The following is a 19750-nucleotide window of genomic DNA, read 5'->3' as shown; positions in this document are numbered from 1 at the left end:
CCCTGAAGAACAAAGGAGAGGGTTTACTCTTGTAATTCTGTCTTGTACCACAAATGGGTAGCTTAAAAAACAACAAATTTATTTCTGAGCATTCTACAGGCTGGGAAGTCCAAGATCAAGGGTCTGCTTTTTGAAAAGGGTCATCTGTCTTTCTTCAGTATCCTCATAAATTGGAAGGAGTTAGCTACTCTCTGAGTATCTTTTGCAAGGGAACTAATTTTATTCATAAGGGTTCTACTCTTATGACTTAATCACATCCCATAAATCACATCTCCTAATGGTTAAGATCTTGGTGGTTAAGATCTCAACTCATGAATTTTGTAGAAAAATGAATATTTACACTATAACATTGTCATATAGCAATATTTGTTATGAATTACAAAAAGTTAAAACTATGTGGGTTTGAGCTAGGTGTGGTGGCGCACGTCTTTAATCCCAGCACTTGGGAGGCAGAGGCAGGCGGATTTCTGAGTTCGAGGCCAGCCCGGTCTACAAAGTGAGTTCCAGGACAGCCAGGGCTATACAGAGAAACCCTGTCTCAAAACAAAAACAAAAACAAAAACAAAAACAAAATCCAAACCTATGTGGTTTTAGGGCTGGAATAAATGGATTAAAGACTCCATAAACAAATCCATGCATGCACAGGCACTTGATATATGCCAAAGATGACATTATAGCACCACGAGAAAAACATAATTATTTTACAACTGATACAGAGTTGAGTGACAGCCCAAAAAAGAAAAAGGAAGAAAAAAGAAAAACTAAACTTAACTTTACATGAATGATACTTTCACATAAATCATCCATCTAAATGTGACAGGTAAAACTTCAAAAAAGCTGGGCACAGTGGCACATACCTTTAATCTCAGTACTTGGGAAGTAGGAGCGGGTGGCTCTCTGTGAGCTTCTGGCCAGCCTGGTCTTGTGACAGGGCAAAGGTTCCTCCCTCTTGTCTCAGCTAGAGCCATCTTTGGTTTAACTTCAAACTGACCTCCTTTTCCTGACCCCCAACATTAAAAGTCCTGTGGGAAACTACCAAACCCTGCTCTAGAAACTTGGGGTCAAAATGCCCCAGCTGAATGCATTGTTTTTGTTAAACTGCTTGCTTGCTTTACTTCCTCTTGCAATGGCCAAGCAGGATGCAGGCTTTCTGTGTTCTTTGCCTTTAAACACTCCCTATAAAATGCTTTAGAGGCTTCTCTTGCAATGGCCAAGCAGGATGCAGGCTTTCTGTGTTCTTTGCCTTTAAACACTCCCTGTAAAATGCTTTAGAGGCTTCTCTGTGAGAAGGCAGTCTCTGGCCAGCTTAATATAGACCCTCACTCTGGACTTTGGTCAGTACCATGTAACAGTCTACATAGTGAACTCCAGGACAGTCAAGACTGCATAGTGAGACCCTGTCTCAAAAACAAACTCAAAACCGAGCCCAAAGACTCTTCAAGAAAACAGGAAAATATTTTCATGAAGTTGAGATAAACAAAAGTATCCCCAAGAAGACCAACTAACCAACTAACCCAAAACAAGGCCAAGAGTCTTTTTTGGGGGGTGTTTGTTTGTTTGTTTGGAGACAGGGTTTCTCTGTATAGCCCTGGCTGTCCTGGAACTCACTTTGTAGACCAGGCTGGCCTTGAACTCAGAAATCTGCCTGCCTCTGCCTCCCGAGTGCTGGGATTAAAGGCGTGTGCCACCACGCTGGGTGGCCAAGAGTCTTAAATGGCACTCAGCACACAAAAAAATAACTGTGTGACAAATTAACATATGACACTATTCAACCATTAGTGAAGTGCACATCAAAAACCACAATGCTAACAAGCTGTTCAGTTAAGATGAACATCTACAAAATATGCTAAGAATTTCTATATGCTGCTGAGGGAGAAGGGCCAGGACTTGGTAGCATCAAAACCATCCCACATATAAATAAGGTCTATACCCACAATCATATAATAATATTGATAATAGTGTCAAATTCCAACTGAAAACTGCCACAATGCCCACTAACATGAAAACAGATACACAGTAATACAACATCAGAAGCAATGATACTGAACAAAAACCACAGCTCTCTACAAGGACATGGAAACCATTTGCAAACATAAGGTAAAGAAGGCCATGAACAAAGGAACACAGTCGGTGTGATTCTATCTACAATACAGATTCTCTATCATCTAATACAGAGCTATGCCTGATTTAAAGCCAGAAAAGCTTTATTACAGTGTGTAGAGAATGCAGAGACACCTGCCGTGGTTAAGGAGGAAAAGCAAGGAAGTGAAGAGAAGACCCAGCCACCGTTTGGTTGAAGAGTGTGGTGATGGCACCAGGACCTTCTAAGATGCTACCAGTCTTTACATTTTACTTACCAAGCTAATACAGTCGTCACATGGGTGTTTGTTTCACGATACATCATTCAGTGAATACTGTTTTGTATAACTCTTATTTTTCTAGATGAGTTTTACTTATATTGCTCAGGCTGGTCTTGAACTACTGGGCTCATATGAAACCCCTATCTCAGCCTCCTGAGCTGGTATCACAGCTGTATATGTCAGTGCCCCCAGCTGGTCTGTATAATTTTTGTGTACACTTTACTTCTCACCAAAAAAAAAAATGTTAAAATGATATAATCATATGGGAATAAGTTAAGAAGAATGCCAGAGGAAATAAGTGGAAATTATAAAACCAAAGCAAGACTGCTTATTCCATACCCAGGCCCTTTTGGGAAAGCTGTCCCATGTAAGATTACCTGCATCTTCACTTTTAACAGGGCCATGTGGTTGATGAGCTACTGGCATGATGCAAAGCAATGTCAGTCACATGTAAGGAAACCCCCAGGACTGTAACCTAAACATAGGCATTTTGATTTAATTAGTCTAAACTACAGACTGCCCCTCGAGGATGTGTTAAATCCCCTGACAATTTTAATGTTCATTCAAAGGAGACACCACTGCTAACAGCAGCAGCAGCAACAACAAAAGTGTTGCACATATCAGAATCACTTTGGTGGGAGGAGTTATCAACACCCAAGTGCTCACTTCTCACCTACAAGCCCTTACAGCTTTATGGAAGAGGGGCGACTGGCTCACATCAGCCATGTGCCCATCCCTCCTTGCAATGCTAGGCTAGAGCTTCCTATCAAAGTGAGTACTGTCTGTTCCTTTAGTGAGTCACCAGAGCAATCCAGAAGTGGGTGCATGCCTGTAATCCCAGTACTGGGAGTGCCAAAGCTGAAGCCCATCCAGGGCTCCATACTGCCTTAGAAAGCAACAAAAGGCTAGGCTCAGTGGGCCACAGTGCTTGCTTCCCAAGTCTCATGACTTGAATGTGGATTCCCAGAACCCATGCAAAATGCCAGACCCTGGTATGTGTCTGTAGTCCTAACACTCTTACAAGCAGATGAGTGTCAGAGTCAGAACTCCTCAGAAGCTCATGGCCCACCCAGCCTAGGATAGAGGGTAGCAGCAGCAAACAAGAGAGACTCTGCCTCGGTAACAAGGTACAAAGAATTCCAGAGGCTGGAGAGAGAGCTCAATGGTTGGGGGACCACGTCCTGATCTTCTAGAGGATCAGGGTTCAGTTCCCAGCACCCACATCAGGAGGCTCACAATCGCCTGTAACTCTAGCTCCAAGGGATCTGATGCTCTCCTCTTCTGTCCTCCGTGAGATAACAATAAGCACACCCCACTCCCCACACATATATAAATAATGAGAAAGACAAAATCTCTTTAAAAAAGGAAGCAAAACTGAATTGTTATCAATAAACGGAAGCTTAACCTTTTGGAGGAAGCCACAGTTTAAATCACAAACAGCATCAAGCCTGAGCTAGGTGCTCACTGAAAACTAGCTCAGAAATATGGGGGATGGGAGAGAGGGGTCAATAACTCCATTCATTTTAGAGAAACAAAACAAAACAAAAACAAAACATTCATGGTTTTATAACTCTATAGAATCAGTAAAATGTTGAAAGCTGAGCTAGCAGCACGCTGGGGGCACAAAGGTTCTCGTGCCCACTGAGCACTTCGGGAACCAGGAATTGTAATCACTCAAGTGTATCTCCTTAAGGAGGAGATGCCTGCTTTCTACTCAGAAAACTGAGAGTGGATGTTATGATTGACCTGGTGACCTGTGCTATCTACAGAGCCAGACCTTACCCAAATGCCAATGCCCCAGGATGTTTATCCCGCACTCTCCCTCCCTAGGCTCTCAGGTAATAGAACCCATTCTTAGGGGAGATGTCACATGTACTTTACAGGCTGCGGACCTGTCTGCTCTCTTGGTCAGAGACCACACCAGATCTAGATCCTTAAGCTATAGAACCCATCTTCATAGTCCCATGTATTTTGCAAAAGAGTTTCTATTTAACCATTCTTTGAGCTTTATTGTGTACTTAGAATTGGAATGATTCTTGCCTGGAAACTTTTTTCCAAATTGTACTGTGTTTAAAGACTCTAATAATAAACTGTCTGGCATCTGACTCCTGAAGTTTGACCCAGCCTAACTAAGTTGACCAGAACCACACTTTCCTTCCTACTTCATAGGAATCACTTCCCTGTCAGCAGCAGAGCCTGTAGGGATTTCCCCTCCCTGCATTGCTATAGTGCAGATCTCAAATGGGGGTGGGGGGAATGGAATGTTTCACAGCAAAACTAGTGACTTAAAAACAACCCGTGGCTGCCACTGAAAACCTTTTAAGTGGAAATGAGATGGAAAGAACTGGCTTGAATGAACAGAAAGTAGTCTTTGAATCTCAAAATTACTTCCCTTTAACTGAATAATTTTATATATACAAACACAGAACTCCCCAAGAAGCTAAATTAAACAGAAGGTTTGATTGGCATCTTTCTTACAAATGTCAGTTTAAAATGATATAAACAAAACAGATATCAAATAGCTTAATTTAAATGTTTTATTTAATTTCAAGTCTTAAAAGTTCTCCAAACACTGAACAGCTGTCACGTCTTGAAATGCCTGTGGCTTACTCATTGGCAGCTGGTGACATGCAGGAAAAGAGCAAAGGCGGGAAGGATAACCATGACTCACATGGAATGTTTCTCTGCATGCACACTCTGGAGAATCCCGCCTTTCTCCACTCTCACCTATTCCTCAGCCCGGGTTAAGTCCCGCCTGCCCTCTGCCTTTTGTTCCATTTCTCTATTATATTAAGTGTATAAAGAATGCCGCCAGACATCCCACCTCTCTCATATGCCAAGGAAGAGCCTTTCTCCCTCCAGGTACTTTCAGCATGCAGACAGGGGCAAACAGGAAATGGGTTCCATTGCATGTGTTCAAATCTGGTCACTGCCCTGAGACACAGCAGTAGAACCCTCCTTGAGTACTCTTGTGCAATCCATCTTCTTCTCCTCAAACTAGCAGACAACTTCACCTAAATTCTTCCTTTAATTTATTCATCCCACTCACCCCCTGGAACTAGGCGTTTTCTAGAAGGCTGTGGACTGAGACTTCTGATACATCCCATGGCCCAAATTCACACTCCAACTTGGAGAGCAATTCAGGCTTGGCATGCAGTGCCTCTAGGACACCAAGCTGCTGTGGACATCCAGCATCCCATCCCTCAGAGGGACCTCTGAGCAGCACCCAGATCCTGCCACTCCTAGCAGGTGAAATGCACAGCTATGTCTTCAGAGGATAAGCAACTCCATTCCTGGCCTCTGGACCCCACTGTCCTCCTCATGGTTCTCTTCATAACAGCACATTCACACGGTTACAGATGCTGTGCCAGAGCCGCGTACAGAGCCTCCTGGACCTCTTCAACAGGGACAGGACACAGCAATGGGTCCCCAAGATGGTGGGCAGATGGCAGGTTCAGAGATATAGGCTCAAAACAGTCTTTAATCTCAATCATAAACTATAACATTGTCTCCAAAGAGTGTGATCTACTATGCTCTCTCTAAAGTATGTGTATGTATGTATATAATGTATGTATGTATGTATATTATACCATGGATACAAAATAATCACCTATACACACATATTTGTATATATGTTCATGTCAATTACTGCCAGATCCTGCGAGGCTTGAGCCCTGGGATGTTGACAGAGGTGGCAAGGATAGGAATAAAGGACTGTCGCACACTTATGAGCACAGTAGCGTGTCTCAGTAGGAAGTCTCTGTGGGCGTCCAGTCTCAGGCAGTAAGCATCAGAGAAGAAAACTGCAGTTGCCTGTCTTCACACACACCAATCTGTTCTGTTATGATAAAAATACAGAAGGGACTGAAGAGATGGCTCTGGGTAAGAGTACTGGCTGTTCTTGCAGAGGGCCTGGGTTTGATTTCCAACATCTACATGGTGGCTCACTTCTATAACTCCAGCTTGAGGGGATCTGATGCCCTCTTCTGACTCTCCTACGTACAAGGCACACACACAGCGCACGGACATACATGCTGGCAAAACACCCATACACACAAAATAATAATAAAAATTAAGAAAGAAACATAATAGGACACTATGCTCTTTGAATAAAACAGATTTTATATTTTATCTTTTAAAATGTTAGTCCAAGATAAAACTATATGAGGGTACATCTGGAAATCAAGTGACAGAACCTGTTGACTAAGTGTTCTGCCTAGATTCCTCCTTCATTAGGTTGGTCTACACTACATATGGTCTGACATGCATCTTTTTAGATAGGTTCCAATATTGATATGCTCATCTATGTGTAGCTGTTTATCAACCTTCCTTTCTTTCTTTCTTTCTTTCTTTCTTTCTCTCTCTCTCTTTCTTTTCTTTCTTTTTTTCTCTCTCTCCCTACCTTCCTTTCTTCTTCCTCCCTCCCTCTTTCTCCCTTTCTCTCTCTTTCTTTCTCCCTTTCTCTCTCTCTCTCTCTCTCTCTCTCTCTCTCTCTCTCTCTCTCTCTCTCTTTCTTTCGAGACAGGGTTTCTCTGTGTAACCCTGGCTGTCCTGGAACTCACTCTGTAGACCAGGCTGGCCTCAAACTCAGAACTCTGCCTGCCTCTGCCTCCCGAGTGCTGGGATTAAAAGCGTGCGGCACCACTGCCCGGCTTTATCAGCATTTCTTAAGCAAACCTGTCTTTCCTTGAAATGGATGATTATCATTTCACAGCTGAAACATATTCAAGCAAAAGTATTCACCTTGGCTTGAAGCAAGGGTCCTTAGGTTGCAGGTTGGCTTGAATGATCTGGAAAGTTAAGAGAAAGATGACACATGGGAGTTGGGTATACTGCCCCCTATGCCTGTGATCCTAGCACTTGGGAGGCTGAAGTAGAAGGATCAAGTGAGTTCCAGACTGGACCACTGTAATGGCTAATCTTGGTTGTCAATGTGACTAACCTGAAATGAACTAAAGTCCAGGCTACTAGGCACTACTGTGAGAGATTTCCCTGACTGGATTATTTGAGAACACAGTTTTAGTGGCAGCTCTCATTAATCGAGATGGGAGAAGGGACCTTTTGCTTTTTGACTGATTGCTCTCACTGTCTCTGGCACATTCATTTATCTTGTTTCTCCTGTATTAAAATGAATTTTGAGATGCCAATGGATACTGAAGATCATTAGCTCTGCTGAAATCCTCAGGAACTAGTGCCAGACTGGGACCATGAGATATCTAGCCTTTCAGTCACAAGACAGCCACTGTTGTCTACACAGACCACAACCTGGGTACCTCAAATAAATCATATATATTAGTAATATATGTTATGCATTATATTAAAGACTTATTTAAATATGTATTTTTTTAATATATGGGTATTTTGTCTGCATGTATGTTTGTATACCAGGATCCCAAGGAACTAGTAATAGTCTGCATCCAAGTGGTTGCTGGGATTTGAACTCTGGACTTCTAGAAGAGCAGTCAGTGCTCTTAACTGCTGAGCCATCTCACCATCTCTCTATATTCTTTTTTCATTCTATCACTTTTGTTCCTTTAGAGAATCCTATTAATATAACCACGGAATGAGAACCTATCTTAAAAGGAAGAGGGAAGGGGGCGGGCAAGCTAGCTGGCTAGCTTAGTGGTGCACACCTGTGAGCAGAATCTGAGGAGATGGAGGAAGGAAGATCATGCAAGGTCATTCCCAGCTACTCAGAGAATTCAAAGGCAGCCGAGGTACAAGAGACCTTGTCTAAAACTTACAAAGAAGGAAGAGAATCTCCTAGCCTGGCATAACCTAAATCTCACATAACAAAAACAGTTATGAAGTAAAATTTGAAACCTACTTAGAGGAAAACTGCAGTTGCACTAGTTGTGAGCTAGGTAAATCCTCAGTACAACACTTTGTGAACTAGCAGTGAGAAGGCTAAGACAACTTCTATAATAATCATTAAAAAAAATAAAATAAAATACGAAAGGCTGCCTCATCCTCCATAGTTCCAAAAGAAACAACCAGAGAAAAACTGTGCTCTTGGAAAAATACACTCGCACACATGCACACGCACATACGCACACGTACGCACATACAGAGGAAGTTTGCATGAGAAGTCCAATGAAGTCTTAGAAATCAAAGAATCACCAGAGAAAAATACCAAATCAGGGAAGGAAAGTGACATGGAAGTCTAAAGTCTGATGGAAATTGATAAACAGGCGTGAAGGGAGCAACTTATAAGGAATATTATATGATGTTTCCCCAAGTTGAAGAGAAACAAGACTATGTAGGTATCTATGGAGCTCTTGAATCAAAGACAAATGTAAACATATGGTTCAAGAATTTAAAAGAATTTAAAAGAAAGCTAGGGGAAAATTATTAAAACCTTTAGAAAAAAAAATACAGGTCACGTGCAATAGGCTCCTAGTCACCAGCAAACCTACTTAGCAAGAGACACCAGTGCCCAAAGCTCAGAACAAAGGCATAGCCTAGACTCTCAAGCCTGAATTCCACTCTTACCAATTATAACCCACAGCAAAAGATGCTTCGATCACAGGAGCAATGAGTTTTGCAGCTGTCATGATGTATTTTTCTGCCATGGCTTTCCTGTATTATAAAAACAAAGGAGTTATATTTAGATGTGACATAAAAGTAATTTATATTTAATTCTCAAAATTTAAGTATAAAGATTATCTATCAAAACTAACACACCATAGAAGCTAAGTAGAGGACAGACGGCCACATAAGATATGTGTTCATAAAGGTTAGGACTGAGCAGGGCCTGCCTCCTTGCACTGAGAAGGGAAAGGCAGATGGATTGGAGTTCAGGACAGACTGGACTATATTGAGAAACCCTGTCTCAAAAAACAAAAACTAACAGACAAGCAAACTAAACACCTGAAACTAAAACTAAAATGAAACCAAACCAAACCAAAACAAAACAAACAAAACAAACAAACAAAAAGCCCAAAAGGCAAGGAGTGGTGGTGTATATAATTTTAACACAAGAGTAGTAGAGGCAGGAGGATCATGAGTTTGAGGCCAGCCAGTCACAGGCCACTCTGGATTACAGAGTAAAGCCCCTGTTCCCCCAAGCAAGGGCTAGGACTGCAGCTCAGTACTAGAGTTCTTGCCCATCATGACTAAACCTGGTTCAACCCCACTACTACCACTCACACATCCTGAAAGACATGTAAGTCAGACTAAAACAACTAGCAAACACAACTCGCCATGTGAGTCCTCCTGGGATACCTGTGTGCCTTTCTTCTCCTGCTCTTGAGATGATGCCTCTGACAAGGGAAAGAAAGAATGAAACAGACAAAGCTCCATAGCTACATTACATAACCTACCTATGGACATGAATGAGAGCTGTACAACTATTAAGCAAATAGTGGATGGGGCTGGGCAGGGGCTCAGTGGGTTACCGTTTGCTTAGCAAGCACAGGGAGGACCTGAGTTGGGTTCCCTAGTACCTACATAAAAAGCCAAGGGGTATGTGCCTGTAATCCAGCACTGGGATGCAGAGAGGTGAGATCCTAGGGCTTCACTGCGTGGTCACTCCAGCCACTGGTTGAGCTCTAGACTCGGTCAGCAAAAGGTAGAGTGATAAGGGACAAGCAACATTGACTTCTGGCTTCTACATTTGCACATCCAGACACATATGTGCAAAAGCACATAATGAACATGCATACACACAAGCCATACATGCACACAACCCCCCAAAAGAAACTATTATTCTTGTTGTTCTGTTTTGTATTGTTTTATGAGAAAAAGTTTCCCTGTGTACCCCTGGCTGTCTTGGAACCCACTATGTAAAATAGGCTGGTCTCAAATTCACAGACACCCACATACCTGCCTTTACCTCCTAAATGATGGGATTAAAGTCATGGAGTAGGCCACCACACCCAGCTGCATGTTACTTTCTAAAGTATATATGTATGTGTGTGTGTGTGTGTGTGTGTGTGTGTGTGTGTATGCAACATACTTGTATATTATCAAATGCACATTGTCACCATCACTGGAAAATGCCAAGTTGCATTCCAAGGGGATTTAGCAATTTAAAATGATAGCTGATATTTATCTTAATCTACTTTTCTTAGAATTATAGACATAGCAGTTTTTAAAATGGACTTGAGGGGTAGAGATGTTCAGTGGTTAAAGAGCACTAGTTCTCTTCTAGAAGACTTGCTTTCAGTTTCCAGCACCCACATGGTGGTTTTAACTCCAGTCCTGTGGGGAATCTGATGCTCTTTTCTGGCCTCCACTGGCAGTGGGCATGTGTGTGTTATATACATATGCATGCAGGTAAACAATGATCCACATAAAATAAATAAAAAGATCTTAAAAAAGAAAACCAGTCTATTATTCCATTTATATAAGGTACCTACACTACTGTAAATCACAGAGAAAGACTGTAGAAGAGTGGTTTCCAGAGAGTAGTATTTGAGTACACACTGGGAGCTGTTTAATAAATGTGACAGGTACCGAACTTTAGTTTTTGAAAATGAGTAGAGTGCTGGAGATTAGTTACAAAATAATGTAAATGTACTTAATATTACTGATCTATATAGTTGAAAAATGACTAAATAAGCCAAGTGAGGTGGCTCGTGCCTTTAATCCCAGCCCTCAGAGGCAGAGGCAGGCAAATTCCAGGACAGCCAGGGCTACACAGAGTCCCTGTTTTGAGGGGGAAAAAAAGTAAATGTTTCGGTGTCAGGCACAGTGACTCACATCTGAACCCCAGAAGGCAGGAAGACCATAAACTCCAGCCCAGCCTGGGCTCCATGGTAAGACCTGTCTAAGTAAATACATGTTAGGATGGTATATTTTACATTGTATCTATTTTGTCACAATTAAGAAAATCAAAAGTTGTTTTCTACCATGTAACATACATATTGCATGCTTAATAACTCTTAGACCTTCCAGTCACATTTGATGGAGGATGGCTCTGTGAGGAAATGCATTAGAATAAGAAACAAAGTCAGAGTACTAGGCAGGCGACAGTAAAACCCTCAAAAGAAGAAAGAAAAAGAAAGGGGGGAGGGGAGGAGGAGGGGGGAGAGAGAGCGAGAGAGAGCTCCCAAAACTTTTGGAACTTCTCCTATGCTAAAAGTATGCTTTTTTCTGACCACGAGTTATGCTAATGAGATGATGTCTCATGGTCCCTAAAAAAGGTTCAAAGATGAACATGATTACTTAGCAGGTGGATTCAGAAGGACTAAGGTTCAAGGCCATCCTTACTAAAAGAACAAGTTTGAAAACAGCATAGACTACATGAGACCCTGTCTCAATGAGGATAAAAAATGGAGCTGAATTGACAGAAATCAACACATGTGATAAAATGTCTAGAACTTTCAGTTTCTCATCCTGTGGTGGTTTGAATAAGAGGCTCCTAAGAGGCACATATATTTGGATGCTTAGTCAACAGAGAGTGGAACTCTTTGAAAAGATTAGGAGGTGTGGCTTTGTTGGAGGAACTCTGAGGTTTCAAAAACCCATGCCAGGCTCAGGCTCTCTCTTTCTGGCCATGGATCAGGATCTATCTCTCAGCTACTTCTTCAGCACTATGCCCGCCATGCCTGCTGCCATGCTCCCCTCATGATAATAATGGTCTAAATCCCTGAAACTGTTAGCAAGCCCTAATTAAATGCTCTTCTTATAAGAGTTGCCATGGTCATGCAATAGAACAGTGACTAAGACACATTCCAGTGCCTAGAAAGGAAAGGAGCTGAAGGCAAAGCCATCAGCAATGGCAGCGACATAATCAGTCATGTCTCTAATGCAGAGCCTCGCTTAGGGAGGATCAGGTTGGTCAACACAGAGGTGGTAAGAAGGAGGCACAGATGGAAAGACATGGAACCTTATAAGTCTCCCAAGGAGCTCATGCTGTGTACCTTGCCTCTTGCTTGTTTCTCAGCTGTATCCTTTACAATAAACTAGCAATACAAACATAGGGTTTCCCCAAGTTCTGTGCACTTCTAGCAAATTATAGATCCTAAGAAGAGTTGGTTTAAAACAAACAAACAAACTTGTCTCTTATGAAGTCAGAACAGAAGGCTTTGCTTATTGCTGCTGACTCTATTAGGGGCTGAAGAGGCCTGTGGGACTGAGTCTCTGTGGCTCTGTATGAACTTAGATGGTATGAAAATGAATTTTTGGCCACCCACTGAATTTCCAGAGAATTGGATAATCTTGGTGTGGAAAGGCTCATATTTGGTGTTAGAACTAGAAACAGCACATACAAACAAACATGCACACGCATGTACACACAAACACTTGCACAGACACACATGACATAACAGGAGGAGGAAGACTTATTGAGAAGAAGATAAAAGTGTTAATATAATAAAAATTCATTATGCACACGTATGAAAAATAAAAATAAAGAACAGAAAACAAATACATACATGTTTTCCCTTAAATTTGATATTTAATTGGCAGGCAAGACAAAAATGCATAAGACAATTTTTTTGAACAAAACAAAGGTAACTAAATTGTAATATGATACCAAATGGATAGGGAGAGAATTACAGAGAAATGGTTACGAATAGCTAAATAAGACCAGGCCTGGTAAAATAGGCTTGTAATCCCAGTTTGAAGAAAGAAGATCACAAGTTCAAAGCCAGCCTGGGTTACTGAATAAACCCAAGGGTAACTCAGAGAACTTAGTGAACCTACCTCAAAATAAAAAGCAAAAAAAAGGCTAGAGACGTAATCTGTGGTAGAGCAGGGGACCTGGGTTTACCCTCCTACTGCTAAACATACAGTTTAATAAAGATAACTGGGCCGTAGGAGACCAGAGGAGTGGTGGGTAACAGCTCAGCTCAGGAAACAGATGCAACTGACCTTTGGTTTGGTTTGGTTTGGTTTGGTTTGGTTTGGTTTGGTTCGGTTTTCGGTTTTTTGAAACAGGGTTTCTCTATGTAGCCTGGCTGTCCTGGAACTCGCTTTGTAGACCAGGCGAGAACTAAGAGATCCTCCTGTCTCTGCATTCTGAGTGTAGGAATTAAAGGTGCTTAACATCACTCCGGGATACTGACAAGTTTTATAAGAATCAATAAGAAGGCAGTCGTTTTCTAAAGTCTAAAGTCATATTAGTGGCCGAAATGTTACCTTTCACGTTCCATTTGCCTAAGGTGGTCATTTTTTATAGCTTCAATCAGTAAGTTAGTATGGGGATCATCCTAGGAAAAGAAAATTGAAAAGTAAGTCCGAAATAAAAATAAAAAAACTTAAGATTTCTAATCAAAACCCAACATCTAGATGTATGAAACAGTGCATGCATTAATCTATTTTCCTTATATAGGGCAGATTTGGTTTTGTGGTTTTGATAATGGCCTATCACACTCTCCATGGAATAATACATATTCTGAAGAGCAGATGAAAGGGCCAGGCCAGAGAGGATAGTACCAAACATACAAACACTCTGGTTGTGTGTATAAATATGTGATACTATAAATTCTAAATTCAAGTCCAAGTCTGTTCATGGTTAGTCACTGCTTAGCGTAGCCCCATGACTTCCTACTGAGAGAGTAAGAATGAGGCTGGGGATGACACAGCCCACCAGCACTCTACCAACTTAAGCATGGGAGGCTTGGGGTTGTCAGCACCACCCAGACAAACACCCATGGTTCTTAAATAACACACAGCATTTTTCTCAGTATGAAAATAATACATACTAATCCACATGTATCCAGCATTATGCCCTACATATACTTTCAACACCTTACATTTACTGGTCATTCCGCCCTCACAATCCTATATAGCATGTCATAATTGCCCCATTATAAAGGAACCGAGCAGCAAGGAGAGTAAGTTCTGAGTGGCGGGCCAGGCATCAGGCTTCATAGCCTACACCCACTCTTTTCTAGGAACAATAGTACCCCTATATTGTATCAGGAAAAAAATCTATTTCTGGGGGAGAGAGGGAGAGAGGCGGGGGGTGGGGGGGGAGACACTCGGTTAAGAATTTGCTGTGCAAGTTTGAGGGTCCAGGTTAGATTCCCAGCACCCATGTAAGAATCAGTGTTGGAGAAGCAGAGCCAGGAATGAACCTTGAGGCTTTCTGGCCAGCCAGTCTTGCTGTATCAGTATATTCCAGGTTTTGAGACTCTGTCTCAAAAAATATGGTGGTGAGCTACTGGGGAAGATACCCATTACTAACTTCTGGCTTTCATATCATAGGTACACACATGCATGCATACATACATACATACATACATGCACACATACACACAAGGGAGGCAGAGAGAGAAAGAGGGAGAGAGAGAGGGAGGGGGAGGGAGGGGGAGGAAGGAGGGGAGGAGAGGGGAGAGGGAGGAGGGGAGGGAGAGGGAGAGGGAGAGAGGGAGAGGAAGGAGAATATCTAGTGTTGGGCATGGTGCATGGTGAGCCTACAATCCCAGCACTTAGAGGTTGAGATGAGACAGGAGGATTCAGAATTTGGAGGCTAGCCTGGGCTACATGATGAGTTCCAGGCCACCCAAATTTAAGAGACCCTCAAAGAATAAACAGTGGAGTTCAACTCTATTAAGTTGAAAAAATACTGCTTTGACCTATAAATACAGGAAATTTCATGTGGTTTGACTTAATGTAATAGAATGCTAACAATTTATGCATAAATATTTGGGAAATTTCTTCAAAGTATTAAGAAAAAAGAAGAAGAGGAGGAGAAAGAAGAGGAAGAAGCAACAGCATCCAACTGCCAGGAACTATTATTTCTATTTTGGTGTATTTTCTACCAGTTTCTCATGTGTAAAATACCTATACCTCTTAATATTATATAATATTCCCTCTTTAAATTCTTTGGAAACAAGACTTTTCAGAGGCTGAGGGTATAGAGGATGTAGTTCAGTTGATAGAATGTTTCCCTGTGATCCATGAAGTCCTGAGTTTAATCCCCAAGACTGAATAAGCATAAACGCATATGCTTATAATCTTAGCGCTATATTCAGAAAGTGAAGGCAGTATCAGAAATTCAAAATCACCCTTAACTACATAGCAAGTTTGAGGCTAGCCTGGGATAATAAGATCCTATGTCAAACAAAACAAAACAAAACAAAACAAAACAAAACAAAACAAAACAAAACAAAACAAAACAAGAATTTTCGGTTCCATGGTAGATGGGCAGGGTATATGGCTCAGTGGTAGAACATGTGCAAAGCCTTAGTGTCATCCCTCAGTACTACTGTTCTAGTTTGTTCTTACTGTTCTGATAAAAACACTGACTAAACCAACTTAGGTATGGAAAGTTCAATTTAGCTTGAAGGTTTCAGTCCACCATTGATGGAATCCAGGGCATGACTCTCAGGCAGTAGCCTGGCATCAAGGAACAGAAGCTGAGACCATCAAAGTGTTCTTCATGCCTTGCTCAGCCTCTTCTCTCATACAACCCAGGGCTACCTGCCCAGGGGTGGCACTGCCCACAACAATCTGGGTCCTCCCACATCAAACCTGAATCAAGAAAATGCTCCACAGACCTACAGGCTCCACAGACCCACCTACAGGCCAACCTGACAGAAGCAGTTCCTCAGATGAGGCTCCCTCTTCCCAGGGGCCTCTAGTTTGTGTCAAGCTGACAAAAACTAACCAGGAAATAAACATCCCATGGTCACATGGTCTAGGTATAGTCAAATCTTATTTTTAATGATTCCTTTTTTAAAGTTTTGACTTAAATTGCATAGTCTGTTTTAACCATATTTCTAGCTCTATTTCAAGAGTTCCTTTCTCAATTTAAATAGCAAATGAAATATATCAACTGCCCCTTGAGAAATTCCAATTAGCTCATTTACAGAAACAGAAAGACAGACAAGCAGGAGATGCTGTTAACTCTCATTTGCATACTCACACTTGGGGAGATATATTTATCATCTTCATCAATTTCTAACGGAACAGCAATTAATTTTTGGAATGCCTTCTTCATTTTCTCCCGATCTCCAATGGCAAAACAACTAAGAATAAGGTTGAAGCCTGCCTTCAGGCTCGGGGCCATGCTCATAATGTGCTCAAATGAGTTGATGGCATCTGAGTACTGACCAGTTTTTATAAATGTGATTCCAATGTTCTGCATTATTTTAATCCTAAACAAAGAAAACACCGGTTATTTAATGCTAAACAAAGAGGGACACCGATCGGCCTAAACAGTGTGAATCCTGCTCTGACGCCCAGGAGCTGCACCTCCCTGCCTCTTTCTCATCTTACTCTCTAATTTATAAAAGCTTTTTAATAGAGTGACAGGAGATCACGACATTTGGTGATTACTGCTGTACTTACGTATGCAGGACAATAACCACATCTTACCCTGAAGAGAAACCCTTCGTTCCCCATCAACAGTGAGCACTGGGCAACTCGAATTGCCTTCCTGTCTCCCTGCCTTTCCTAGTCATTGCCTATAAGTCGAATTCTATGAGGTGTCGGGTTTCATTCCCTGACACAATCCTGAGGTTCCTCTATACTGTAGTATTGGTGATTCACCACCTTTTAAAATCACTAAGTGGTATTCTATAGCATAGATATACTATATTTTATTTTATTTTTTGAGACAGGGTCTCAACTATGTAGCCCTGGCTGCCTTGGTGGCTTGGGACTCTATGTAGACCAGGTTGGCCTTGAACTCATAGAGATCTGCCTGCCTCTGCTTCCAGAGTACTGGAATGAAAGATGTGTGCCATACCATATTTTCTTGTTTACTGCCTACCTGGTGGAATTTTAGATTAGTGCTATGATTAATGCTACTATGAATACTTTGAAATAGTGTAAATGTTCTTGATGGCCATATGGTAAATGTTTACCTTTTAAGATTAGCCTGTCTTCCAAAGTAGTTGTAGCATTTCACATATCCATTGCATAAAATGTCGAACTTATCAGCATCTCCATCAATACCTGTCCTTTTGGGTCATTCTAGTGGGTGTGATCCCGCCCCTTTTCTAAGTATATCTGAACATAATCTCATTGTTTATTCATAATTAGCAGACTATTATCAGGGTCACTCATTCCACGAATGTAACCCACCTCAGTTCCCTTCCTTAAAGAACTCGGAGTAGTCCTCAGTAGTTACTGCTTTGGCTAAATTACTACTGCACCCACTGCCTCAGTCATTATTAAGCATTTAATATATGCCCCCAAATTACATTTTCTTGACATGCTCAAATTCTTGGTCTTATCTGAGTTAAGGGTATTTCTAGAGTATTATGTAAGTTAGGTAGCACTTGCTGAATAGTAGCATTTAAAGGGACTATCACAAATGAAATGTCCTAGGGAACATTAAACCAATAAATACAGGTTTTGCTCTTGAATATTGCAGGGGTAGAAAAAATCCCAACTTCTCCACCTTTTATATTCCACAGTGATCATTTAGGTTCACTTGTCTCACACAGCAGGAGGAGTGTACCCCTGGGTCTTGGTTTCTAGCCATGCACTGTGGTCTGCCGTGCTGTCAGCACTGTTGTCAAGGCTGTGTTGGTGTTAAGCTGTATAACGTTACTAAAAGCTGCACTGCTATCTTAGTTTTATTTTACTTGGTCATACACTATTTCTTTAACCTTATTAATTTTGCCCTTATAGAGATGTGTGCAAACAGTCACAGGCGAACAGAGCAAAATACCACATCTGAACCATGAACCTAACACCTCTCATCTATAAACACTTCAAAACGCTCAGCCCAATGACATCAAATCACAAGTCATCTTATTTATGAAGAGATACTTAAAATGTAGACACCATATTTTACACTTACCTCATTTCTTTATGGACACTTGGGATCTGATCTAAGGCCATTCGGTAGAACTTAATGGCTTTGGAATAATTTCTCTGCTTTAAATAAATATTTCCCATATTCACTTTCAGTCTTCCTAATTAAAAAAAAAAGAGTATAAAGCATTTTCATGTTTGTACTTTTCCTATGATATTATAGACAATCTTAGCCTATATTCTCTAAAACTTTTTTTTTTCAAGTTGGGAAGCTTTAAATGTTTTAAAATGTATTGTGTGTGTATGTGTACAGGTATAGCACACATGTGGAGGTCAGAGGAAAATTTGTGGGTGTTGGTTCTCTCCTGCCACTTTCTAGGATCTGGGGACTAAACTTAGGTCATAAGTCATATGTACAAGAGTATTTACCCACTGAGCCATCTCATGGGTCCTGTTGTGAAGTTTTATACATAAAATTCTAACATCAAAACAGTACACCACTGTCACATGCTCATACATGAGACTTAAGATGGCTAGACAACCATTTCTATTACAGTCTCAAGTGCACTGTGCTAAGGAAACCATGAGACAGGAGAGACACTGCTAAAAGCACTTGCTGTGCAAGCATGAAGGGCTGCTTCCAACTTGGATGTATAGAGGAAGAAAAGAGACTCTATGAGCTGTCCTCTGTCTCCACAAGTACAGCATCACATACATGCATTTGTATTTACACACACACACACACACTTTAAAAAAGGAATATGAAACATCTGTAAGTTACTCAATAATGCTACATAATTTTAATATTAAAGGAAACTAATAAATCTTATTATTATGACAAAAATTATACAATATAAATGTACACTCATCTCTTGAGAACAGTCACATAAGGAAAGAAATATTATGGTTATCATGCTTCTTTCTTCCTATGATGATGGGACAAAAAATATTTTAATTTTTTATTTTATTTTTTTGAGACAGGGTCTCACTATGTAGCCCTGGCTGTCCTGGAGCTCCCTATATAGTCCAAGTGAACTCAGAGATCTACCTGCCTCTGCCTCCAGTTCTGGAATTAAAGGCATGAGCCACCTCGCCAGCTTGGAATATGTTTTCTGTTTAGCATAGGCAGTTATCTCATGGCAATGGCATTTCTTCCTGTATTCGTATAGGTTTTCACACATAGTATCTTCAAGCAGGACACCACACCATAAATATAAATTTACTTAAAGAAAAGATCACTTTATTATAAAAAAAAAATAAAGTGAGGAAATGTAATTAACACTGTAAAAGAGCTACAAATCTATTTATAGACACCTACCTGCATTGCTAAACATCTTATTTTTCACTATAACTTGGTATGTGTTTAGTGCTTCTGCATACATTTCATTAGCAGAATACTGACTGGCCAAGTTGAAAAGAACCTAGGAAGGAAACATAAAAAGCCACATAATGACCATTCTAGGCCCCATTCACCTGCAGTCATTCTAGAGGTTAGCACACTTGCTGGGCAGTGGTGGGGCACGCCTTTAATCCTAGCACAGGAAGCAGAAGCAGGACCTCTGTGACTCTGAGGCCAGCCTGATCTACAGAGGAAGTTCCAGGACAGCCAGAGCTATACAGAGAATCCCTGTCTCAAAGACGAAAAGCAAAACAAAAAAGAGCAACAACAACAATAAAAACCCTATTTGAATGAAGCTGTTGTCTCAAGCTACTCAGCCAATCATATACAA

General features: G+C 41.1%; 1 protein-coding gene across 3 annotated transcripts in view; it reads right to left on the bottom strand.

The window, feature by feature from the left end:
* Window positions 1-19750, bottom strand: part of Ift88 (intraflagellar transport 88) — a 90843-nt gene that overhangs the window by 49853 nt on the left and 21240 nt on the right. For all 3 annotated transcript variants that reach the window (XM_021181484.3, XM_085828684.1, XM_029469188.2), the window contains 5 exons: window positions 19339-19441; window positions 18067-18181; window positions 16180-16411; window positions 13446-13516; window positions 8853-8939 (listed from right to left, as the gene is read on the bottom strand). In XM_021181484.3, the coding sequence (XP_021037143.1) occupies window positions 8853-8939; window positions 13446-13516; window positions 16180-16411; window positions 18067-18181; window positions 19339-19441 (608 nt within the window). The remainder of the gene's footprint in view (window positions 1-8852; window positions 8940-13445; window positions 13517-16179; window positions 16412-18066; window positions 18182-19338; window positions 19442-19750) is intronic.

This window comes from Mus caroli, unplaced genomic scaffold, assembly GCF_978045245.1.
Source record: "Mus caroli unplaced genomic scaffold, Mus_caroli_1 scaffold_12, whole genome shotgun sequence".
In the NCBI taxonomy this organism is placed as follows: Eukaryota; Metazoa; Chordata; class Mammalia; order Rodentia; family Muridae; genus Mus; species Mus caroli.
This window is presented reverse-complemented; position numbering and strand designations above follow the sequence as displayed.